We start from the raw sequence: 27,422 nt of genomic DNA on the forward strand, positions 1-27,422 counted from the left end.
TGTTTGGATTTCAATCTAAAAAATCAATTGTTCACTCCTGGTTTTTTTAATCTGAGAGGAATTTTTCAGTTGGTATCTCTGGAGCTTTCAAGAATAGAAATGACCAAGGTATGGCAGTGCAATGCATATTTTTAGTCAACATTGATAGACTATAGGAGACATAAAAGACAAATCTTGCTCAATATTTAAATTCCCTATGAAATGAACATTTTAATTAAAAAGCTTGAGAAATAAACAGATTATGAATAATTTTGAATTAGTCATTGCCTGTTGCAATGATCACTCCATATTTAACTATGCTGCTATCCAATACACTCATACTCTGGCAAGGCTTGAACCAGCACCTTAAGAAAAAGCAGTTCCTGAAGGGGGGTGTGAACACTTACTCTCCATTGTGGTTAAAGTTGTCATATTGCAGAAAAAGGGAAGCATAAATGGTCTCAGTCAGCAGAGAGTAGATTGCAATCATGATGAGAAGTACTGCCAGCTTCAGGACAGAGTTGAGGCGAAGAAAGACTGCACAAGTCACCATTGCCAGCACACCAGTGAAGACAAAATACTGAACACAAAACAGAACTGTTAACTTTGGAGATCAAAGATAAGCATCTATGTAACCAGAAGTATGGAAAGATTATTTTGGATTTCAATGCTCAGCTAAGTCTTCTTAGGGCCCAGGGCACTTTGAAAATAAGGCTTTTGCTGAAATATGGAATTACAAATTCTCTATTTTTCATGCTATGTCCATGTCAGCAGAGATTATTTTCCATGTTTTTATGGCATTTTCATTGCATTATAAGTGTAATGGCATCCTCTATAGTTAAAAGAGGAAAGGGAGAGATGCTGCATGCAGTAGTTTGCTACTGAAAAGTCAACTGGGAGAAAACAATTTATATTCCTTTGGAGCCTAAATTTCCACAAGAAATACAAAATACTCAGGATGGGATAATCACATTTCTACTTTAATTCTTCCCATGCTACTGAAGAGAGAAGATAAAGCCACAGGTTTCAACATTTTTTTTTTTAATTTTTAATATTGTAGGTCTAGCTTGGTTACATTACTCTCTTAAAATGTGATGCCAGGAAGTTTTATTCATATCTTATTTTCTAATCTTTTCATTGCCTAATTTTTCTCAATGATTAGTCATCTGCCAAATGCAATCCATGCAGCTGATACTGGACAGAAAGAGACAATCATGGTCATGAGCTGTTCAGACTGAAAATAGCAGCATCAACACCCACAGTCCAAATGTAGTTTAAATTAACTCCAATCACACAGCTTTAGGAGCAATAGTATTAATTTTTCTGGGTACAGTTTCTCTTTAGTGCAGTTTCTCTGTAGGAAAGTCTGCATCCCTGCTGTTTAGAGCATATTGCTGGCAGTATCATGACACTGCCATATGACTTTCTAAGCAACATACTTCTCTTATCTGCACATGACCAACACATTGATTTTGTTGCCTGCTTGCTCATCTTAGGGAAGATTTCCTTTTTTTTTTATACTCCAAAACCAATCTTAAAATAACCCAGTCTAACTACTGTTTTTGTCATGTAAGAAATTTTGCTCTCCATTACATTCATGCAAATTAGGCAGCGTGTTTTATTGCACTAGGCTCATTGAATCATTGCTGGGTGTGTTCCCAGAATAAAGATTCTGTATAAAGTTCAAAGGTTAAATCTTGTTTGTAACGCCCCATTAGGTCATAAAGTTATTTCCTCTGTAACTAAGCCTCTGCTTTTTCTATCAACACATGGTTGGATGAAAATGTTCCCTTCTTCACAGAACCCCTGACTCCACCACAAGGTAGTGGTTGCCACAGAACCTTGGTGGAGCCACACCTCAGATTCAAAAATACCCGCAGAAATACCTCAGGACAGGAACAGATGTCTGTAAAAGAAGCAGAGGAATTGAAGGTCTGGTTCTTCAGGGCTATTGGTTTGTCAAAATCACACCACAGCTGTGAAGAAACAAAACACAGTCAGGGCTGTATTGTGCACTGGTGACTAGTTCTTGTCTGGCTGGGTTCAGGGGTGGGACTGGCTGACCTGCTGCTCTCCACACCAGCCCCCAGCTGGTTCCAAGGACTGAATAAAGGGATGGTAAGAAGGAATACTGTGGAGATGAAATGGAACAGGGGGAGGTGTTTGTGCTGCAGACATTCAGTATCTGAAGAGCCTCCCTATGGGCTCTTTCCAGAGCAGAAAGAAGAGCTCCTCTGGGATTTCCAGAGGAGTGATATTGGACCCCTAAGAAGCACCTCTCAAAGTGCTTAGACTTTGCTATAAACTGTAGAGAAAATTATTTAATTTGGAGCATAAAATCACATTAAATGTGTGCCCTTTCTGCAAGCTGTTTTCATCTGCTATGGATAGTGTTATCCTTTTGGATATGGGACATCCATCCTTCATTTTCATGATACTACACAAACCTGTTTGTACCAAAACATGATGTGGTCCCAGAACAGCAACTGGGATGCTTAGAACGGAAGGGAATAAAAATTCACTCATGAAACAATGGTTCTGATAATGCAATATTGCAATTTGCTGTTATGATCTGCATTCATTTTAATGGTATTTCCAACCAAGAGCATTAGATAAAAAGAAAACAGCAGTGTCAATTTGGAATATATTATGGTTTTAGAATGAAGGAAAAAATCAATAATTATTTCATGTTTTGACAATTAAAGCAGATGGAGTCTCCTGTCATATATATTTATTTACTCTGGATGATTATAATGGGTCATGCCATCAACCTGGTGTGTACAAGCTAGTTAGAGCTCTATTTTTTCAATAGTTAGAGAGTTCATTTAATGAGGCCAAATTTCTTATCATTAAATTGAAATTAATTTTGATCTAGAGACTCTTTTGTTTGTTCTTTTACCCACTCAGCCATCTCTGCAGTGCAGGAATATTACCTGGCTGGCTGTGCACTCTTCTGTGACACCAGACAATTAATGGTACCTTCTAAAAATTTATAAGGTATACAGCACCTCTTTGCAGGGAAGAATGTCACAAGAACAAGTACAGGTGTTTTTTAAAAAGACTTTCAGGATCAGAAACCTAAATTTATAGCAATAAGAATGCAGTTAAGGCTCATGAGACTCATTTGCCTCCCTAATGAAACCAAAGCTTTATAGATCTTAGAAAGCCTCTGATTCTTAGACCCCTCCAGTTGCCTGCATTTGAACTCAGCAAGCACACAAAGCTGCAAGGCTGAGATGCACTGCCTGTTCTTAAATGCATGCAACTCCCTCCTGAACAAACTATTATGGAAGAACTTCAATGCATAAAACAATGAGATTATATTAATGTTGTCATTTCCTATAGAAGTCAGGACTCAGTGACTCAAGTCATTGTCCAGCTAAATATATGACAATACATATGACTGCTGTTTTATAGAAAACTGATGTGACAGAAAAAAGTAATAATTTTATTTTGGCTGTCTTTGGATTAGCTAACCCAGAAAATTGCTGAGGACACAGTCTCAAAGAAAAAAAAAATGCACAAGAAGTCAGGGGAAGTAACAAATTGTAATTCTACAAAATCTTTCCTGAAAGCTATTTGTTAGACATGATTTAAAAACCTTTAAATTCTAATACACCACTTAGTGATTTATATTTGTAATGCACTACTGTCCTTTTCTTCAGGATGTTTTCAGCCCAGTTGAACTTCCTCACATTTACTGTATTTGTATTTTTTTGTAATGATAGAACTAGGTGGTTGCATTTTTCTTTTTTTGACTAACTCTCACATCAGTGATACTTTTAATCTATCAGTGAGATATTTACCACATTCTTGGCTCAGACTTCAGCACCTGCCAGGTTGTCTGACATTATAATTTATACAAAGCTCTCTCATGTTGCTGAATACATCAGAATAATCAGGGCTGTATTGGAATTTTGGAAATTATTATTTTAGCAATTGTTTTATTTTTCTTAGTAATCTAAATAATAGTAGAACTCCAAGATGAGCTGAGAACTTATGAGAGGAGGAATTTAATATCCATAAGTGTTTTTTTGGATTGACAGTCTCTAAGAAAGTATTTCAGCACTTCAGAAAATTATAAGTGGTCCTCAAGGGGTGGATAGATTGAATAGAAAGTCGACAACAGGTTTCAAAAATAGATGATACTCAAGAGGCAGACATATTTAGATATTTCAGAAATACATAGATTAAGCGATGGATTGAATTTCCTGAGGCTGTGATGCGTTGCTTTTTTATGTTCTCTAAATCACAGCTGGCTTATAGACATAGTTAGCAAGTCCTGTAGCAATCTTAGTAATTCATAAATCATCTTTTCCTGTATAATATTCCTTGGTTCACTATAAGCTTACAATATTGATGATGGCTCCAAGAAAATTAATCAGAATGGATGCAAATATAATGACATTCCTTGCCAAGTAGGTCTCATTAATCCAGCAGCAAGTTTTCCGGAGCATTAAGGGTAAACATTTGTAATCCTCTGCCGTAGTTATCAGCACGAGAGCGGAGTGCAGCATAATCAGGATAGAAAACTGAATGACCATTGGTATCACTCTGAGGAAAAATAAAAAAGAGAATACAGCATTAAACCTCCACACAATCAATAAACCAGGGGAAAAGCTGGACAACATGTCCATGTAGAACTAGCCAAGGCAGTCAGGAGGGCTCATCCCCTGTGTAGTTTTGGATACAATTCACCTCCCTGCGCTGTCATCTCTTAGATCTATGCAGACCTTGAGATTCAGATTGACTCATTCTCCAGTGGCTATACTTTGATCCCAGGTTATGGGCGCTGACAGAGGTCATGCAAGATTAATTCCCTTGGTTTCCCACAGTACAGCAGCATTCTGCAGCAGCCTTCTTGCTTTGCAAATCCAAGTGCCTGTGATCCGATTTGGAACTGATAGTTCTAACTATAGCTCAGATATATATAGACAGTCTATACAGGCTGGTGTAGCCTACCAGTTCTGCTAACCTAGCCTGATCTGGCTCTGAACAAAAGCAAATTCAGGCCTTCACAAAAATTAGGATCAAGCCTCAAGAGGTCCAGCCTGAGGACACTAAACATTAGTTCTTATTTTGGACTGCTAAACTCTACATGTAAGTCCCATGTTATTGAATTGAGGTACTATAAAGGGAGCATCTACACACTAAGCATCTAAGTCTGGCATATAAACCCAAAACTGCAGAATAACCTGCTTCTGTGCCTGAGAAACTGAGACCTCATATTTGTTCACAATAAATTTATAGGCAACAAATTTCTTTCCACTTTAGCTGTTCAGTGGAAGATTAATGTGTTTGTCTCTTGCCTAAGCCTGCTTGATTTAAAAACAAAACTGGAGGTGGCATAATATGACCTCTCAGATGAACAATCCAGTATCTCTGCTAAGATTTTGATGGGAGCATGCTGATAGGAACAAGTACAATAAAATGCATAGACAAGGTCAGAGGAAACCAAACAAAAAACCACAATAATTTTCTGTCTGTGAATTTCTCACAGAACTCAGACACCTGGTTTGGATCACCCCTTCATTCAAGAGGAGATTCAAGACCAATTGATTTTCTTTTTAGGGGTTCTCTTATTGCCAAGATCAAGTGAAGTTTAAAATGAGCTTCCCTTCACTCTTCCTCTTATACAGTCCCAAATCAACTGATTTAAGCTAAAAGGAAAACTTATGTAAAACAGAAGATGCAAGTGTTTAAATTAATAACAGTTTGAAATCTGCTTTTCTCCTTCACAAGAATAACCCAGTGAAAAACGAGCAGAAATAAAAGTATTTCAGCAGTCTACTCTAGTAAAGCCTTCTGTCCATGTGGGAATATAAATAGTTCATTGCAGGAAATTAATGAAACTCCCAGGCCTCTCAGATGGAGAAGATGAATCACTGCAAGGTTGGCAATGTAATATAATGGTTTCATAGAGGACAATTATGATAAAAAATGTGGCATTAATTTATCTGACTTACAGTAATTTCCCCAACTCCATAATTCAAAGAATAAAAACTATTGCAAAGATTTCTAAATTCAGGGCATCTGCCCTGTCAGGGAAAAATGTATGAATGGATCAAATATTTATCCTTAGGGAGATAGATATAAACTGAGATAAAATTCTGAAACTTCCATACACATTAGATTTGAGATATGATTTCCTTTTCTAACACACAGAATAAGGTAAACTCTGTGGGAAACTCCCCGAAGAACCTTAGTAATATATGTTCTATGACAATTTAAATAGTATTTTCATCAAATTTTCAGAAACCAAAAGACTCAGCTCAAAAAAATCCACACACCTACTTAAGCAAATACAAAATTTCATTATTTTTCAACAGAAATCTGAAGCATTCACTGAAAACTTCTTACATATGTTTCTAAGAAATGGGTAAGTTACCATGGGGACTGAATTATAGTTTGTTAGTGGTTTCATAGAAGTTATTTCCATGGTTTTCCACCCTAGTGTTTTACTTCTCTGATATTTACCAGAGGTGTAACAAGTGAATATGCAGTTATTTCAAGGATTCTCTGAATCCAAATCCTGTCTAATTTTGTGATAGTTTGTGCAATTGCTCACGCCTTGAACTGCTTTTAAAACTGGAACTTAGGAAATTTGAACTTCCACATTATTTTCTCATCCAATATGTTTAAGCATATTGAAACCTTCTCACTCAAAACCCCTATCCTGTTATTTTAGGGTTGCTCATCTGTTGACAGGCATGCTTTTTAAAAAACTGAAACACACTTTTCGAAGAGAACATGAAAAAAAACAAGACCAAAATTTGTCTCCTTAAGCCTTGACAGTCATCTTCAGCTCCTGACAGAACATAGGAAAGACCATAAAACACCCAGGTGTCTCCAAAATTTCTTTCACAAAAGGGGTACTGGTAAATATCCTTTCCCTAAATATCTGCCCAGGTTCCAGCAATCAACCTTTCAGGGTACTCTTGAAGACACGATCATATTTTTTAAAAATCTCTGCAGATTTTTTCTTGTAGGCATTTATCTACTCTTCATTTTGACCTATTTGTATTTGCAGCCTCCCTCACATTCAGTGACAAAAAGGTCCTCAGGGAAAAACACAAGACTACTGGCAAGATGAGAAACTAGGAGGTGAGACAGCTGCAGGCAATGTGTTTGTGTGACTCCTCCCCCCTCATTCCAATGGCACTAGACACCCTCACAAGAATTAACAGAGATGAATCTGTGAATCTGTGCAGATAGAAAAAAAAAAGGGGTTTTTTGTTTGGGTTTTTTTGTGTTTTTTTGTTTTGCTTTGGGTTTTTTTTGTTTGTTTGTTTTTTGTTTTTTTGTTGTTACACTGTATGTCAGTGATTGATATAGCAGCAGAAATCTCTTTGGAAAACAGGTTCTGTTAATAAGACCCATAAATCTTCTTGTACATATGGAGGAAAAAAAATAAACAAACACACAAACAAAAGCATCTACCAGAAGTGAAGAACTTTAAATGTGTATTGGGAGCTGTTCTAAAGGAAGCAAACTTACTAGGAGCAATATAGCACGAAAGGAAGTTCATGTACTACTCTGGGTACTGTCTCAACTGAGAATTACCAAACATATGAAACACCACTGCTGCAGAATGTAGCTGCCTGCCTGCACTTGACCACCACTGGTGTTCTCAGACATCAACTGGTAACTCATGCCTTCCAGAGATGATCCAAGAAATCTTGCTGCACTACTGTAACACAATAAATATCTTATTTCTTGTACAAATAATGTATTTTCAAAGTTACCATCAGCCATGAGTTAAGGTTCATCTGAGTACTAGAAACTACCTGAGAAATATATTTGCTCATCTGGGCATTTCTCTTTTAACATTTGTTCTGTCAAAGACCAAATGAGACCAGAGAATTGTTGTAGTGGCAGTCCTGTTCTGGAAAACTGACCTCAGTCCTTGCACATACTCTTGTGATCTCATTATTAAATTGTAGACACAAATGTCAAATGATAGGTTTGAGTCTGTGAAATGTGGACACCGAGGTCTCATCTATGTCACATTTTCATCACCTTGATAGGAATATATTGCTTGGTCAGCCCCAAAGAAGAGCAGAAATGAAAACAGATCTACCAGATCACCTCTGTGCTTATTAATGGCCTGAGACTGCTTTTCCCAGCTGGGCAAATCACACTGTCAGCAGCAGAGCAAGCAGTACAATTCTCTTACAAAGCATTTATGAAACAAAACCGGGAGAGTCACTGATACCCAAGATAATTATCAATCACTGAGCAAAGAAGCCCAGCTACTGTTCTGGAGCGTGTTTCACCAGGACACACTGAGGCAAATTTTTGTAACCCAAAATTTCCACTTAACTTGGCGGTAGTTCTACTTGAGAACATAACAACATAACATCAGTACACGCTGCTATCTCACTTGAAAACATATAGCTGCAGATGATGTGGTAAAAAAGTAATATTGCAAAAAAGTCAACAAATATTTCCAAACACTTCTGAGGAGCAAGCAGATTTTACTGGTTCATTGCACATCAATCCTAAAAATGTTATTCCACTGTGACGCCAAGAGTGCCTTCAAATATATAAAGATATATTTCTGTATTTACCTGGAAGAAGGGAGCAAGCTTTGGATAGCGGTGATAAATACAAGAACAATAAATGCACACACCAAGTTTGATTTGAATACTTCATCCCGCATTTGAGAATACTAGAATTAAAAAAACACAACAAAACACACACAGAAAAGTAAATTAGCTGTTAACATATGCAGTAGTTTCATTATGGCTGATGTATATAGGAGACATGGGGAAAATTAGCACAATGCACCAAAAAAATCAATAACCTGAATTTTTGTTTTAAAATCAAACCCATCAAATAAATTGTTAATAATCTAGTAAAATACTTTAACCAAGAGAGCAAAACTCTGTAATTTGCAGTACAAAATTGTTCTGCTTAGTTCAAAATTATTTACTTTAAAACTCCTGAGGTAGCTACCAGGATCTTGTACAGCTGAGTAGAATACTAAATATTTAATTGCTTAATAAAATACTTAAAACCAGAGAAACCATGAATTTCCTCGCATGAAGACAAGCACTAGAGTCATCTGTGACTCTGCATGCATGATGGCACAGAGATGTCTCCATGATGACCAAATTGAGGCTGCCCTGCTATATTTTTCTAATTTTTTTAAAAAATAAAATTACATAGTTAGAACATTCTGTAACTATTTGGCATGCTGGAACTCTGTATCCTAAATTACTCAGAGGCTGTGTGGAAACTTGACGGTATGGGCATTCTCCAAATGTAAAAGAGGTCCATTATTATAAATATTTCTTGAAAAAGTTACTCCAACATATCAAACAACTGAGAATGCTATCAGGTTCCTTCTTTATGGGAATTACTAAGAAATGCAGCAACAGACATATGGATAGACCACAGTGGATCAGTTAAAGTGGAAGTATTAACCAAGTCCTCAGCTGTTATCTATCATTGCTAATTCAATTAAAGTGCAGCTTTTTACAGCAGATGAAGATTAGTCCATAGGAATATTTTTTGTAATTCTCTATAACCTTTATGGATGCCACCAAAGTTTCTTTGTCTTACAAGAAATCCTGCAAAGGCTTTTCCCAGGCATTTTTCTTCCTCTGAAAAATGACTTCATTTTTTTTAAACCTTTTCAGTTGTAAAGGGGTTGAAAAAAAGATTATAAGAGTCAAAGCAATATCAGATACCAGAATCTCTCTTGAGAAATTTGGAAATAGGGAAAACTGTTGTAATAAATGGCTAGAAAGCATTATAACATTTAAAAAAAATAAAAATAAATGTGTCAAGAACATACACTGAGAGAGCCCAGCTATGAACTGGATTTCATAGCTAATTTGCTCTTGAAGGAAGATCCTAGCTAGACTTGGAGTATTTTCCCTACATGGACTTTGGTCAGGACATCATCTCAGCTGTAAGCATCTGGTCAAGACAGTCTCAAGCTCCCAGATGGGAAAAAGCTTTCTCACTTCCCTGCTCCATTTTTCATGGGTAAAAGAGGGTGCTTATTTGTTGGTGTCTCTCATTTTAACTTTCCTCCTCCGTGTGTCTGCTGTTGGCAGCATAACTGGCATGATTTTTGATAGTGCTCACAGGCAATTCCACTTCATTTTGCAGCTGGAGCCCCGGAGGCACTGACCCTGATTTCATGTGCAAGGAAACAGAGCTGCATCAGTCTGCATAAATATAGGGAAAAAGAAAGGTATGTTCCTTAAAATATAACATGAAATCCCAACTGTTCCATAGGGAAATTAAGGCAAACTAGATGAATGAAACACAAACATAGAGTGGCCTGCTGTGTTGAGCATTATGCCAAAAGGATGGATGCTGTGTTCTAATCAGTAACAACATTGTGATGAGGAATTGTTGACATCCCTTGGCAGCACTGACATAAATGATAAACGTAGCAGTTCTGTAGCAGTCTACCCCTTAATGACTTGCAGAAATAATTGAAGGACTGACTAAGCCTCAAGGCCCTTCAAAAAACATGGGGAGGTTTGTAGCCAACCAGAGGTGTGCAGAGTGCTAGGAAGAATTGTGATGTGACCCTGTCTGCAGTGCAAAGCCTCACTGCAGCACCCCACAGAGCCCCCTGTGCTGGCACGGCTTGCTCAGGGCACAGTGAAGGCTCCCATGGGGCTTGGGCAATTTTCCTGCACTGTTGGGAGGGAAGAGTTTATCCATGTGCTTGCCCAGCCTGCTGGCTGAAGCTGATAAAGGTTTCTTCTGGTTTCTTCTGTTGAGTAATGCTGCTTACTCCTCACCTCTGTCTTCCAAAGCCTCTTTGAAAGGGGAGCACCAGCAATATGACAGGCTTCACATCTTCCCCTAAAGAAAATGTTTGTGCACTGGGGAGGAAGGATTTTGGTCTTATCCTCACTGCTGCCCTTTGACTCAGATAGGACCTTACAGATGAAAAGGGAGGCCAGGTTTTTTCTTCACCAAAGTAATGTTGGAAAAGTTTCTGCAGTACAGGAGAGGGACAGAAGAATAAGTTTCAAGAAGTCTAAGCAAAGAGAGAAAATGAACTCTTGAGAAGACCAAAGAGTAGACAGAGATCCAATTTCTGACCAATGACAGAAAAGTTGCTGAACAGGCACAGAGTTTGCCCAGCATTTCTTGCAGACCTTGCAAATGGAAGTTTCTGAGTTGAAGGAAGAAGGTGATGCCTGTGTCTGCTGAGATACAGCAAGCAGGAAGAGCAAAATTGTTTTCTTACTCATGTAATTTCTATTTATCTTACCAGTCAGAAATTTTGAAAGAGAGAAACTCAGATATTTTGGTCTAATATTTGAACTAAGAAAATGTGTACTTTGAAATTCAAAGCTCTTTTGATATTTCCAGTATGCTCACCTTACAGAAAATACGTAAATGTTTCATGTCTAAGCCCAGCCTGTTTTCTAATCCAAGTACAAATATGCAGGAAGACTTTGAATATCTTTATACAAATCTTTACATTGGAAGCTTCCTTTAATAAATCCCTACCAGCATGTAAAATTCCCTGTCCTGTGCCTCTGCTTTACCCTGTATGAAAGTACATGGTATGGATATTTTCGCTGATATTTAGGGAGATCATCATGCTGATACATTTTAATTATTGGAAAAATCTGAAGTTGTATCAGATTTTCCTATGAGCTGTTATATATTTGAAAATTTTAGTATCTTTTCATGCTACCATCAGAATTACTTTCCTGTGGTGAGTTGCTCTATCTGCCTACATGCTGTTTGTGAAAAAAAAACAAAAACGAAAACAAAAACAAAAACAAACCTCTAGCAAAATTGAGGGTGAATGGTTTCTAAATAATATATTGAGTGTTAATGATTGAAACACAGGTTAGTAATGACTAGTCTGTTTCAGTAAAGAATCTATAAAATATACCAGGTGGGGTCCTGCACAAATCCTCTGAAAAATGAAATATTGCAGAATATATGGAATTACACATAAAGCCTCAGAAAGATAACCCATTCTCTAATGCAACTGCTACCGCTTGCTGTGGAATACACTCTTATCCTATCACCAGAGAAGGACAAAGAGCAATGAGATAAGAGAGGAGTGGCAAGAGGTTCCGGTGGCTTAAACTGCAGTGACATAGCAGTTTTCTAAACCAGTGTGAACCAGGATCTGTGCTACCTCCATGGTAGTTTTTTGTATGTTGATTCCAGACTTTTTTTGGGATCCTTTTCTAACCTTTTGAAGTCTTAGAGGAAGAGAACCAGAAATTTCATGGCTGGTGTAAACCCGATATCTGGAATTGCTTTATAGTGAAAAAATTCAAACCAACCCAGACAGTTCAAACAGAAGTCCAGCAGAACATTTCAGATCCATTCATGTCACCCCATGATCCTGCATCATGGTAGTCCTGTTACTAATGCAGGAGGAAGAAATATGGTTTATTGTTCATGTGGGTACTTACTTTTCTGTCAATTGAAGTGGAGAACATTAACACAATTCTCACTGAAAAAAGTAAAGGTAACACTTCCAGGCCAGCATCTCGGCTATGAGTGCTGGTGTTTCTGTCTCCTCTAAAGTGTGAAGTCTGGGGTGAGAGGCACTTACAGATTATAGAAATGAGTATTTAGAGATGCCAGTGCTACCTGAAAGTGTGATGGCTAAATGAGAGGGCACAGGATTTTACATGGGGGAGGTTATTTTACTTCAGAGCTCCCTCTGGCTTGAAGCTGTCCCTGCTGAGCAGAAGGTGAGTGTCAGCCAAGGTTGAGAGGGGATGCCCACAGACACGGCTGGCTCTCAGCCACACCGTGGGGAGCAGCTCAAGGTGTTGGTGTGGAAGGTCATGTAAGCAGTTCCAAAATGTTAATGGCTAGACAAAAACCCATCATTCCAGACTGAAAGGTTAGGGGTGGGGGGAGCAGAGGGAAAAGGCTGCTGAAAGAGCTTAGTGATACTCTAGTTTAAACCTGAGTTTGATGAGTTTTCCAAATGGACTGGAAGAAGGGAGAAAGTGGTAGTAACAAGATAGCATGGAGGAAATAGCTACTATCTAATGCTACTACTATCTAATGATTCAAATATTACTTTCTCCATCACTTCCTGTAACTCATGACTGATAGCTAAGGTTGTAAGGACAAACCTGCAATTACTGTATGAGCATGCAGGAAGGAAGGGACATTTCCCATACTACAAGACAATTTCTCCTGTTTACAAAATAAGGACACTATGATTCATGGTCCTTAATCCACATCATTCCTTTGTATCCTGGTACATTTCCCATCTGAACACATTTGTGATGTCCCAGCACCCTGAACAGAAGCAAAGAGGTTGCTGACCAAAGGCTGTCCAGCTGTTGGAGGTGAATGTACCAGAACAAATAAAGCAGTGGTGATATTTTTAAAAACTTTACTCCTTTTTAATATGAGAAACCAGATTAATTTATGGAACAGAAAGAAGACTCAGTCAACTTTGCTGAACGGATTTTATGTTCCTATTCCCTGTGCCTACTGGTTGGGACTAACACCTAAGGAAATATTGAATGAAAGCATAATTCTCCAAACACTGCAGCTCAATTCTATATTGGAAACGGCCTACTGGGAAGAAAATGTATCAAACCTGCTACAATGTTGACTTTTAAATCGATTTTTTTTCATTCAGGTGCAATTAAGAACTTTATTAATATTTTAAATCTGACCTATGTAATGTGATGGATTAGGGCATGGATCTTCTGTAAGTTCCTTAAATTGCATTTAAATTGAATTCTACAATTCTCTTATAGCTTTTCCTTTGTGGTTGACAATTGTGAAATATAAAATAATAAGAAAATTTATATTCTGGATATAGGATCTGATTGTGGGCAGTGCCCCTTTACCCCAGTTCATGCTTAGTCCATGTGATTAAATAGTGTAGTAGGGCCAGGTGAACCACTGGCAAGTTTGCTCATTCATCAAATCCTTTGTGACCAGGCTGTTTCTTCCTTCGAACAAAAAAATTCAGATTCTTTCACCGTAATTTTTTATCTTGTGTCTTGAAAAGATTAAAGATTATTCCTGATTTTTGGAACTTTATGTATTAATTTACATGATATTGGAGATCTTGAATTTTGCTTCCTCTGAGTCCTTGCCAGATTTGCATGATGACTGAACTGAAAGAAATGCCTTCATATCTTCCTTTTCACAAGATAATTATTTGTGGATAATTTGGTTTTGGGGGTTCTACCTTGTGTCTCAGTGTAAATATCAGCATGGGGAAATGCAATCTTGTGTTTTTGTTTTAGCAAACATTTCTTGTTTCTTCTACAAGATTACTAGTGCAATATGGGCTTAGATATACTTTAAGCAGAATTTTTCTTTTCCAGTTGTCTTGATAAAAATCTTCCTGAGGACTAGTCTCTCATAAATCAAGTAAAAATATCTGTTTTCCAGTGGAAGTTAGAGTGATGATGGAATTGTGGGCCTCCATGCTTCCAATTCCTCACTATTTTTATTTCCTTTCAGACAAGTGCACATAGTATTGCAGACTTGCTGTTGCTGCACTGTCATAACATATGAAATTATCAATGAAAGTCAATGAAATTATTTGAGATCTGGGCAACCTCTCCCTGTGCCATCAGCTTTCAAGGAGTGTTCTCTGATTATCTTATCTTTTAAAACTTATAACTTACATCTGGATGGAGCCTGAAAGGGAAGTTAATGAGATCATATTGCTGTTGAGAAGCAACAAAGACATGAACCATATTTAGCTCTTAGAAACAGGTTTTTAAAGAAGGATGTTTAAAACAGAGAGTTGAAAAATTACTGTTGACTTCAAATAAATATTGCAGCTGCACAGAGGACATCAGAGGGATTCTATGACTAAATGGAAGGAACATATCTATATAAATATAGATATGTATTTATTGAATAGAAATGTCAATGTATTTATATGCTCAATCATATTTGGTGCCAAAGCAACCTGTCATCTGACAAAAACTGCTTGTACTCGATACCAAGTTCAACCTGGCCAGTGATTATTGTTTTCAGAAACTGAGTTTGCTCACTGAACATATTTTCCAACAACAAGATGAAATCTTTTCAGTATTATAACACCTGCATCGTGTCACTGTATGTGAACTCTAGCTCAGCCCCACCTGCTGAAAACTGAAACCAAATGAAAAAGGAAAACAAAGCAAGAAAAAAACAACAGAAGCCAGAACCTACAGCTTCTCTACTTCAGTGAACATTTATTACAATTTGAATTGTGAACAATGCAGCTACCAAGCCCCAGCTACCTTATGCTCCAGGCTGGAGTCTTTAAACATCAGTGAAAAAGGCTTGATATGCTCTCTTCTCAACTTATCGCCACTCCGTAAGTCGATGGTGTGCTCTATTCGCTTGTTAATTTCCTCAGGCCCAGACTGGACATGCAAAGCTTGTGCAAGATGGTTTGGAAGCAGATTTATTGAATTTCTTGTTAGGGCAGCCAGAGTCTAGGGGAAAGCACATGCAAACAGAATAAACCTGCTGGTCCCCTTGGGTTAAAAGTGCAATGTTTTAGTTCATGTTGCATTGCAAACCATTACAGCATTCCATGCAATTAATCCAATGAAATCTGTAGAAATGTAAAATAATAAGTCTGTTCCTCTAAACACATACAGAACATTAAGGGGAGCATTTCAATGCCTTCTTTTTTACAGGCTAGAAAGTTTGTTGCTGCACTGAGCATTAGGACTTTATTCCGCTTTCCAAATCTGATCTTGAATTATTCAAGCATGCAGGAGGGGAGAACACACACCAAAATCACAGCAGGGTATCTGAATCAATGGTGTGTTTTAATAAATAAGAATGGAAGCCATATAAAACAAAACCCACAAAACAGAAGTAATGAAGTTTTTCTTATCTCAAAGTTACTGGATGTGTGTAGTTAAGGAACAGATCACTTAGTCAGGAGTGAAGAAGGTGACATTTCTGATTACTTCAGCATGGGTTTTCAGATAATATGTTCTTCTTCACTACTGCTGTATTTTAGCCAATCTAGATTACAGTTAGGCTATATGATTTAATGTAACTGTAATTCATATTATTATTTAAAATATCATCTCAAATGCATTGTTCCTTTGGTATTTCAATGACTAATCAAAGGAAAAAATAAAAGTACTTTTGCTTCACAAAGGAAATCTAGCAGATATAGTATGAAGGGTGTTTCATCTTCAGCAAAGAGTTAGTTTGCTTTCATAAAGAGAATAATTCATTCCCATCTCATGGTGCCGTTTCATGGAACAAACCACAGTGAAGCAGCTCTTTCCCACTTGAATGGGAAAATAAACTCTACTACTGTAATATTCCCAAGGGTTAAGAAATGTTAATGAATGGAAAGGATGTGAAACTTCATACATCATAGCATAAGACATTTCAGCATTATTATGGGTGGAAAATAAAATTCTGCCTGAGGAAAGTTATTCCATAGGTCCTTCCTGAAAAGATCTTCAGCTCTATCTCCTATTGAGCATTGTTGAAACAGGAGCTTAGAATGTTTTGTCACCAGATGCCCCTGGAAAGCCAATTCTTTTGTATCACAGGCTTACATTGGGCAAATGCAGGTTTCCCTTGTTGATATTCAAACTAGAGTCAACAAACATATTCCAATGAATCTTGGACAACACATTAAAACACAGGAAGGGTCTCAGGTACCCACTGCCAAAGCCCAGGTGACAACTGTCCTTACAATCCTAAAACCAAGTCCATGGATTCCATGGTCACAGATAGTATTTCATTTTCCATGTTACTATCAGTAATTTAAGATCTCAAAATACAGGCAGAAAAGCATGTCAGGACTGAAATCTCTCTGTTTAAGTGAAAAGCAGTTTTCCTGTTTCTCTAGTAGAGAAAGGACTTCAGTAGAGAAGGTTTGGGAAGACACTTTGCTCGAATCCTCCCTTCTTCTGTCTAGCAAATCAGTATCATCAATATTAGGAGAAAAAAATAGCATCAAAAGCATCAAAGAAATTTTTCTCATCCTTAGGTTTCAGATATGTCTGAATTTATATATTGGCCTTGGAGAAAACAATCAAGGCAAGTGGATAAATGCTGTATTATTACACACTGTGACAATATTTTAGTTTAAATACTCCTATCTCTTTTAAAATGAGCTAGGAAGAAAAGCTTTTGTCAATTTTTGGTGGCAGAAAGGGTATGAGTGTGTTTGAAGTCCCTGTTAAAGGATAAGATCACATCAGATGGTGGTGTGTAAATTGATTCCTCAGAATTATCTTGTATTTCTGCTTCTGCACTGGAAACGAGGGTGGAGAATGTCCCTAAGGTTTTTGATATGCATTTTGTTTTATTTATATTAGGAAAATAATCTTAGTTAATCCTGATAAGCACTATGTTTTGGTTAAAATTCCGTTTTAATCTGTGATTGATATGAAGGCTTGTCTCCTTGCTGAATGTATGAAGTGTTTTATAAGTCATGGTAGATGAACATGACATAATATCACCACTATGGCCATGGTGCCTGTAGTATTTTGCAAAAATTGACTCTGAATTTGCATTTATATTCCCAAAATAACAAAGAAATTCATATTTGTGTTTCATTGTTTTCTCTCCTTTGCATACATGCACATACTTAAGAAAACAGCTTCCCTGGATTTAGAAATAAAACCAATGAAAAAACATCATGCAAATTATTGTCTCAGGAATAACTTCTAACCACATTTTGTCTCTTATCCCTCTATTTGCTCTGCATCTTTTAAGACTTCTTTATTCAAACACAAAGAAATATTGATTCTTCCTATTATCTCTCCTACACTTTTGAGAGAAGCTCTATGGAAGACACAGTTGTGAATTCTGCAATGGGCTTTTGAAGTTTTCTGATGCTGACATTAACCATTCATCATACAAGAACAAACAAAAAAGTTCTGTTAAAAAAAAGCAATAAAAAGCCTAGCCAAACTTGCATCTGAAACTGAAAGAAGATGAATTAAAACAAACAAATAATAAAACTCCAACTTTAGACACATTTTATAGAGACTTTATAGGTAGCATAGATTAGATTTTACTTCCTTCCTGGGAAGTTTTCCTGCAAAAAGTCCAAGCGTCCTGCTCTCAACAAGGAGGGAAACTTTTAATTTGTGCCGTTTAGAAAACCTTTGGAAGGTTTCAGATTATTTTTTCCATACTGCAAGCATCAGGTTTTGGAAGGAACTGAATTCCACCCTTTTGTTTAGACTTGTCTGTCACCTGGGCAGTCTTTTGCTGTAATTTCTGTGCTCACTGTTAAGTTTCACTGCAGTCACTACTAAGGTACACCTATAGAAGACAGACATTTTAATATGCTGTTTTTCCTAATTCACATCCTGACAGGCCCATCAGGTGCCTCCACCAGCACATAAAGTGACCATGTTATGCTTTCAACTCCTCCTTTTGTAAGGTACATGGAAGAAATCCAACTTAAATAGCCATTAATTCATTCTAGAGGAGGAGGCATTTATTCTCTGGAAGTAAAATAATTTCTGTCCAATTTTCTTTGCCATAATAAAGAAGCCCAGACACTTGTTTCAATAACAGAAACCTCCATTTATAGTGTGCATGTCTGAATTTCAGACAGGAGCTTCCACCCTTGGCTTACCTCATGATCAGAGCAAGAGCATGAAGTGATAACTGGGTTGTAGACAGGTGTAGATTTTGCTAATTTCTGTGACTGCCTGCATAAAAAGTGGTTATTTTTTTCTTACATAAACACATTTGCAGTTCACTGATTCAGGTTGCTCATAGAACATAAGTTTGAGGTAATGAGTATGGATTGGGATAAATCTGAGTTTGGCTTTAGAACACCCCAGAGATTTCTTTTCACACGCTTTCTAACATAACTAGAGTCAAAAGTAAGATACATGTGATCAGTTGCTCAAATTTTGTTGTAATTTATATTGGGTAAAGCAGTAATTTAAATTCTATTGGCAAATATTCAAACATACAGAGTGATTCATTGCTGGGTTGCTGCTACTACAATTCTCAAAGCCTGCTGCTGGCAGTGACCTTTAAGCTGCTTAATTAGTGTTATTAAATGCTTATTCTGTCCAAGACTGACACACCTCTGGAAAAAGCTACTACATCCTAGTATAATTTAAATCTATCATCTGAATCTTTTAGCTAAAATGCATTATTTATGAGCAATACTGCCTATTGTCTCAGCTGTAAATTAAAAATTACATAATAATTGAATCATACATGGAACAGCAGATTTTTAAAATCTTGTCTCCACTGAAAGGCTTATTGTAAAACTGTGTAATATAAAATTACAGCTTTTCCCAACACCGCTTCAAATTCTTTAAAAAAACAGTGAAAAACTGTTCTAAAAGTAGATTGCTTGTTGCCATAAGAAAAAAAATGTTTCGAAGGAACTGTTAAGCTATGCCTATTTCAATTACTTTCAAGGCCTTTTTACTAGTACTGGGCAGGAGTTGACCAGTAATTGGATAAATCCACTAATCCTTTAGTTTGTTCTTTGTTAGCATCAAGGTCATGTTTAGCTGAGAAAATGATCAACAAAATGAGAGCCTACTCTGCATAGATTTTTTTTTTTACTATAGAAAGTGGAATATCTTAAAGGGAAAGAAATAGAGAGAGACCAGAAGATATTCACAGCAGCATGCACCATATCTCTACTCCTAATGAAATGACAATATAGAGACAGGTCAACAAAATACAGAGATGCTGTAAGGCAGTGAACATGCAGATACACAGATGTACAGAGAATATATAAAACAGGTGTTTTATATAACAGCAAACTGTGCCATGCTCAAATCCAGTTTGAAGAGATGAAGACACTGCTGTGGGCTGATTGATTGTGAAATTTTATCACTTCTGAGCACATTTGTAAGAAGCAGAAGACGGTTGACAGAAGCAAGACCTCCACACAACAATGCTTGAGGTTCAACAGACAGTTCAGACAAGTAGGAATAAGGATGTGCAGCAGAAGAAAGGATATCACGTCATTACAGATCCCCCAAAGAAAATGAAAGAAAGCTTCAGCTGACCTTGCTTCATAAAGACTCATCAATCTTTCAAGTGCAGTGAGAAGAGTGGAGTCTGAGGGCATTTTAACCTTTCTATCTTTAATTCCTCTAAACAAGCAGACTTCATAAAACGATTTTTTTACCATACAAGAATTGTTGGTTCCCAGGTTGCTGGCAATAAGCCATGCAGTGCTTTTGGAAAAACATCTGATCAGGAGAAGTTGCTATTATCTCTTATTTCTATTGAGCTACAGATGTCTTTAGAATCTAATTCATCTGCCAGTAAACCTTAATTATATCTTAGAGTATGAGTTTTTAATTTTTTTGTTAAAAAGGTGAGAAATGAAGAACTTGATTTCACAAGGTGCTCCTTTTTGGTTTTTTCCTTTTCTCAGATATCAATAAACTACTTTAGGCTTTTTCCTCTGGCAAAGCATCCTTTCCCTCATCCCTTTAATTTGATGGCTCTACAGCGAAGCTATGCAATGAGATATGCACTCTGACTAGAATGTTCCAGCTGATTTAGTAACATTACCTTTATTTTTAATTACTTCTTTGTGAAGGAGTTAAATTAAAACTAAGCTATGCAGTATTTGATTTCAGTTGGGAAAAAGGGAAAACACAATGAATCCAAAATCTCTGTTACACTGGCATTTTCCCAGTTTAGATATGCGATTTTTTTCTGCCTTGAAACAGTTTGTTCAATCCTCTGCTGTTACAGTACATGCTAGAATAAAGGTTAAAGATGAATTTGTCTCCTCTGAGGCCTCCATTATTGAAGTGCACTCAATCATGCGTTCATCTCAATGACATTGAAGGAAGTTTGACTTACATTTTGTTTTCCCACTATGTTATCAAATGGAAGTTCAGGGCTCCAGGATCCTTCGGTAAACGTAGCTCCACTGTTTCTCCTGTCAGAGGAGCTGACAGCCTCTTTCACAATATCTTCAGGTAAAGTCAACAGACTCTCCTCAGGTTGTTTAATTAAATAAGTCTCAATGTTATGTTTCCTCAGGAATTCATTGCGCTCTTTGCCGTGCCCTTCTTCAACTTTATAATCCCCGTTCAGGCAGTCCAGAGTGGCTTTGGAGATGTGAATCCTCCTGCATAAGTGAAATAAGTAGTAGCAAATACTGATTGTGCTCTACTACACATAGGTCAGAAGGAGGTTTTGAACTCCGTATATCGTTTAACATCACGGATAAAGACAAGGTTTTCCATTGCAAACAATGAAAATTAAATAGTACATTTAAAAACATGAATTTATTCGTGGTCAAGTAATCTCAAGATATGTTTACATCAATAAAATGGCATTAATGCACAAAGTTCTGTCACAGGAAAAACACTGACATTCACAACTGATGCCTTTGCTCATAGTTAATAGCTTATTGGGAGATCTTCCCAAGTAAAATCCTATTCTCAGTGAATGAAAATGGTACTTCAGGGAAGTGTGTTGAGAAAAAAAATAAATGGTAAGTATTAGAATAGTTTATGTGAAGGTCTTTAATTTCCTTCAGTTTCCTGAGGTAGCTTAAACATTTGAAATTAGTGGTCTGATTGCACCTGAAGTGAATTAGGGAAATAGGGAAAGTATGCAAAGGTAAGCTACGTAATCATTTCTATTAAGACTAAGCAATGAGTTCCATAAGTTTGGTCGAAGTAAAGTTGAATTTAAGAGATTAAATGCAAAAGAGCTCAAATTTTGCAACTATATGATAGGAATTTGTATGTCTTCCAGCTAAAATATTTTTAAGGGATCAAGTTCCTGCATGTAGGAAAATTGCAGACACCTCAGTGTGGTCAGCTATGCTACACTGTACAATGCAGCATCATGAATGCAGTAAGAGTTGCTCATCAGGCATTTATCTAACCCAAGAAAACAGTTGTAGTGACCCTTCCAACCAGCTCATTTTTTAAACTTCGAGTGTCTCACTTTCTGAAGGACAGACTTGCATACAGATTCCTAATATTCAGAGTGAGCTAAAATTCTTGATCTTTTCTTGATGACCTTTGCTAAGTTTCTTTTCTCAGGCACCACAATTTGGCTTCCTCCTGTGAAGAAAATGGTTTTAGCATGCCCCTTGGGAAATTTCTTCTGCAACTCAAAGGGTGCCAATAGAGAATTGAATTGCATAATATTTTGATGGAATAAAAGACTATAAGGGCATATATATGATGCGTATGCATTGCTAGAAAATCAAGTGTTGGTTGTATTTAAGCAGTGTGAAGTGCCCAGGAGTATCAGAACTTGGCACAAACTGTTCAATTCCAACAACTGTAAATCTCAACATCTAATTAAAAGATCAAAAATTTGTATCCCAGCCATTTCTTAAGCTGTATCAACTTCCCTGCTTCTTCCCAGGTTTTGTACAACTTTCTTTTTCTAAACTCATGCTGTTATAATGATTGCAGAGATTAGTAGAATTTTGTAGTGAAAAATAGCAAAAGTCATGACAAAGCCCAGTAAAAATGTTCCTCAAATATAAGCAACTTTTGGCCTGGACTTAAACAGCAAAGCATATGACCTCTCAGAAAGATGATGTGTTTCCAAGCTCAAAGACATCTAAATATGCTAAATTTATGTAAGTACTAACCTAAAACAAAAGGAGAAAGGAAAGAAAGAGGAAGTGATACTCTAGTTGCCAAGATGACTCTCTCTCTCTTTGGGTTCAACTAATATTTAGGAAGGATGAGTTATAGAGTCATGAAATATGGATTTTATTACAGATATGATAACAGCTTTAAGCAGAATATGGAGATAGGTATTAATGTAATGTCTTTAAATGGGCCAAATATTAATAAATACTTTTCAGATTGTAAGTATTTTGTGGCTTCACTTTTTGTACTGCTTGCTTAAAAAAAACCCTTAAAATGTGAAGAGATATCTTTTAATTTTATACAAATGCAGTACATTGGGAACCTGAGTAATGAAGTCAAAATATTGCCTGACCTACTCTTGAAAGCATATCAGGCCTAAAGTGTTAATTGATACCTGTCATTGAGACATCATTGAAAATTTATTATTGCCTAGAATTTATGCAAGTCAGTGCTGGAGATTAATACTTACATACACTAAGTAAAGACTGTTAGAAAATGGGATCCTGGCAGAAGAATGTCACTGAAATAACACTGTAGGGTCTTACAAGGTTTCCTTCACAGGTGTTGTGGACACATTTTTTACTCCCAGAAAACCAGAAATTAGCATGTTTTCTCAGTGGTCTTAGCTGCCTTATCCCCCAGCAGCTGGGCTGTTGGCTGATGCTCCTGTCAGGTGCAATCCCTCCCTGCCTCACCCATGCTCGTGGGTGCTCAGGGAACATGCAGGCACCGAGGGGCAGAGCTGAGTCCCTGCTTTCCTGCTCTCTGACTGGGTGAAAGGATGTTTCCCACCCTCAGCTGCCTCTCTCCACTATGCCCTCAGGAAAATGCTGCAGTTCATCTTTGCTCTTGTTTTATACTGTGAGAGCAGGACTGCTCAAAACCCCAGGGCAGCTTTCCTGGGTGGAGCTGCTCTAGGAATGGGAATGACCTCAGTATTACAGCAAGGAGGGGGATTTGAATGCTGGTGGCAGGGAGAAATAAGGAGAGGCTGAAATGAGCTTAACTGCTCTATTAAATCTGCTCTGCACACTAGGAAACTCTGATGTAAATCACTATTCTGAGGGACTTGGTTCATTGCTGTCACATACAGGCTTTGTTCTGCTGGCACACTGATATCCAGGAAATCACTCTGCTCTGACAGACTGAAAACCTGCCAGGTTTTTTATCTACAGCAAGGCTGTGCATTTTCTGGGTTATTCATGACTTGCACACATTAACAGCAATAGACTCCACTTTTTGCAGGTGTGGAGGGTGAAACTTAGATGAACAATTTACTCATGTGAACAAAGCATCCTTTAAGTTACCTGTGGCTTTTGCATTGGGTAAGCAGCAGGCAATGAATTTTTTTCTGAAATTTTCTACACGGGTGACATATGCAGAGTACTGCTCTCAGAGCATGCAGAATTTCCTTTTCTGCTAATTCCAAGAATATATATTAGAATAAGGGTTTACTATTTAGAACTGTGGAAGGGGCCTGCATTTACAACACATGAAGCAAATTTCCTTCCAGTTTCCCGGGAACATGACAGCACTGACAGATCCTGATGTGTGTGTAAGGAGGACAGCACATGACTCAGTTTTGATGACTTAAAATCCCTGTCATTCAAGGTGACAGCACCACTTAGACTTTTTTCCACATAAAGATGTCTGCTGCTATTGTTTCTAAATTCCATGGCTAAAATTGGAATCGTCTATGTGATCTTTTCTACATCTTTCATCAGTGGCAGGTGGAACTGAAAGTGAACAGAAGATTCCTGCAATCACTACTGTTAATTCAAATTTAGGATTTGTAGCTTGCAAACTAGCAGGATATATTTGCCATATCAGACAGAAATAACATGCAACTTTCAGGTGAATCAGCCATATCAGACACTCAGACACAGAAAAAAACTAGGCTTTTTTTTTTTGTAGAAAACCATACATTTTCACATATAGACAGGTCAAGATAAATATCTCAAAACATCTACTAAAGCATCAAATTATTCAAAAGACTTCCTAGAGAGCCTGCTGTTCATAACAACTTGTTATTAGCATATTGACCTATGAACACATAATTCTTCCCACATTTTGTACATTACAAAATAAAACAAATTATAGCTTTGTGCCTTGTAGAATAGTTTGAATGACAGAGGTGAGAGAATGAAGCCTGGAAAATCTCGTGAATGGTCAACACCTCACTGGGAAATTTGGGCTACCTCTGAGGACTATGCAGGCTGAAAACAAAAACTGATCTTTTTCAGAAAATCGAGGCTGACAAAGAAAAATAAAGATTTTTGTCTTGTCTTTCCAAATGGTGCTACAAGCTGACCATTTCTACCTTTTTTTGGCTACAGCCTCACTGATCCTTGCCAACTGCAATATAGCAAAAAAAAAGGTCATAGTTGATGAAACTACGTAAAACAGTTAATCTCTTGGCAAGGTTACCAGTGTAATGTGCTGGCAGTGTTCTCTGACTGTGGGAAATTCACTTTGCCTTACCCAGGAATTCCACCCGACTCGAGTTTGTTTGCAATGTCCACGTCCCATGACCAGACATCAAACTGCCACTTCCTCAGGCCCAGCACTCCACACAGAACAGATCCAGAATGAATCCCTATTCTCATGTCAATGTCATGCTTTGTTCTTGATCTGACATATCTGTTAAACAAAACACATAAAGAGAGAAGACCAGACTTATGAAAATATATGCCACAATTTTCCATATTATTTTGAAAAGGGTATGGTGTAAAATACGATGTCAATTAGCTGTAAGGTGCAGTCTAGCCTGTAAATTAAGAGAGAACTTTCTAAATAGCAAAGGTAGGAGTTGTGATAAAATTATTCTAAAAGCCAGGTTATCATTAAGCAGTTAATTGCATGCATGGCTCAGTGGCACACTTATCATTCCAATTAGATAGAAAGGGAAAGATAGAGAGTGAAAAAGATGTCTGAGTGAAAGTATTTTGTTGGATTATTGAGTGCTTTAGCTTGGAATTATAAAAGGATCAGTATGAAACAGTCAGGAACAAAATGGACGGTTCAGGAACAGGAACTATTTTCATCAAACCTGTCTAATCTTTAATATTCTTGTGTATTTTTTGCTAATTTTAATTTTTTAAAAAATAGTTATTTTATTGATTGGGATTTTCCAGAGTTACTTTTTGTCAAATGATTAATTATTTTCATTAGAGTTGGCCAGAACACCATTTTCTCTGTCATGATAGCCATGTGAGCTTAAATTCAGTTTTGTCCATTCTGTGGGGTGAAGACCATTTCACCTCTCAAAAATAAACATATATGAACATATTTGTTAAGAGACTGCTTTTCCTCTTCTATTTTTCTGACAATAACTGTTTGCACCAGAAATAGTATTAGAGTTTGTGTTCATTAATCTTTAAATTGTGTGCTCAGGATAGGAAAAGCACATTGCTACTGCTGGTCCACAAACCTGCTGTGTCTCTGTAAAGGCCTCATCTCTACAGTCACTGAAGTCAATAAAGCACAGCAAGATCACACCACAGAGCAGACAAAGAGTAAACAGCTCTATTTCACTGCTCTGAAGTTAACTACAGTTTCCTCAGAAGCCTCAGCAATGACCTTGACAGACCCTCTGCAGAGGAGAAAAGGGTAAATTGCTCACTGCATTCAATACTCGAGCTTTCATTGTTGCAACAGAGCATCAGCTCAGTTTGTAAGGGGAAAAAAAACAAACCAAACAGTTCAAAAATGGAGAGAAACTGGTTGCACAAAAATGTGAAAAATTGAAAATAAGAAATTCATCTTTATTGCTCTTCCCTTCATATTATGAAAACTTGGAGAAAGGCAGACGTATGACAAGTCTCATAGTAGTAGTTTGCCTACAAGGCCTACTTATAACAACAGGAAGCCAACATATTTCAGATATCTAAGAGAAAATGGTTTGAAATAGTTAATCATAAAAAGAAGAAAGAGAAACTTTGGGAAGGGATTTATCTGTGTTCTTATACTTAGAGCTTATAGTTTTCATTTACAAATTTCTTCATTGCATACCAGCAAGAGGGCTTGAAATACCAAAATTAAACAAACAATTACCTGTCTCTGGAAGATGGGATTTGCAACAAATCCTCCACACTGAAGCACTGTAAGTGTTGTGAGAACAGCTAATAGAAGTGATATCACTGAGATTTTAATCTATTTAGAAGAATTTTTATATCTTACAAAAATATCTAAACTGACACTCAGAACTGTCAGGCAATTATCACATAACTCATCACAATTGTTTCCCCAGTCTGCCTTTTCCTTTATTCAGACTAAGACAATTATTTCTCATTTTACATCTGATTTCTTTATCTTGAAATAGAAGATAATTGTATCTAGTGGAATAATTGAGCAAAAAGCTTTTTATTTAAAAATGCAGTCAATAAGAAGGGCTAAAGTTTAACAAAATGTTTTAATAGCCTATATTTATGTAATCTTTCTCTATACATATGTAGACACACATGCTATTTTACCAATTTCATTTCTGTTTTACTGACTGTCATGTCCAGTGCCAAGCAGCTGAAGGCTCTAGGTTTGTCTAGATTAGAGAAGAGGAGGCTGAGGTGTGACCTTGTTGCTCTTTAACACTTTCCTGAGGTGAGGAAGGGGCAAAGGAGATGCTGAGCTCTCCTTCCTGGCTTCCAGTGACTGGATGCATGGGAATAACTCAAAGCTACATCAGTGGAGGTTCAGCTTGGGCATTAGGGAACATTTCTTTGCCATGGCTGAGGCCAAGAGTGAAACAGGCTCTCTGCTGAGGTGATTGATGCCCCAAGCCCATGATCGAGAGGCATTTGGACAATGCCCTTAACATGCTTTGATTTTGGTGACCCTTGAATTGGTAGGCAGTTGGACTAGGTGGTCACCATAGACCCCTTCCAAAATAGCTTTTCTATT

The 27,422-nt window shown here is 37.2% G+C and overlaps 1 protein-coding gene across 1 annotated transcript in view; it reads right to left on the minus strand.

Annotated features, from left to right (window-relative positions):
* The window catches only part of LOC116998025 (adenylate cyclase type 8-like), a 118,640-nt gene that overhangs the window by 20,949 nt on the left and 70,269 nt on the right, over positions 1-27,422 (minus strand). The window contains exons 6-12 of the mRNA XM_033063319.1: positions 25,008-25,166; positions 20,761-21,031; positions 15,207-15,404; positions 8,550-8,650; positions 4,332-4,533; positions 1,866-1,955; positions 387-559 (exon numbers count right to left, since the gene is read on the minus strand). Of these exons, the coding sequence (XP_032919210.1) occupies positions 387-559; positions 1,866-1,955; positions 4,332-4,533; positions 8,550-8,650; positions 15,207-15,404; positions 20,761-21,031; positions 25,008-25,166 (1,194 nt within the window). The remainder of the gene's footprint in view (positions 1-386; positions 560-1,865; positions 1,956-4,331; positions 4,534-8,549; positions 8,651-15,206; positions 15,405-20,760; positions 21,032-25,007; positions 25,167-27,422) is intronic.

This window comes from Catharus ustulatus, chromosome 1, assembly GCF_009819885.2.
Source record: "Catharus ustulatus isolate bCatUst1 chromosome 1, bCatUst1.pri.v2, whole genome shotgun sequence".
In the NCBI taxonomy this organism is placed as follows: Eukaryota; Metazoa; Chordata; class Aves; order Passeriformes; family Turdidae; genus Catharus; species Catharus ustulatus.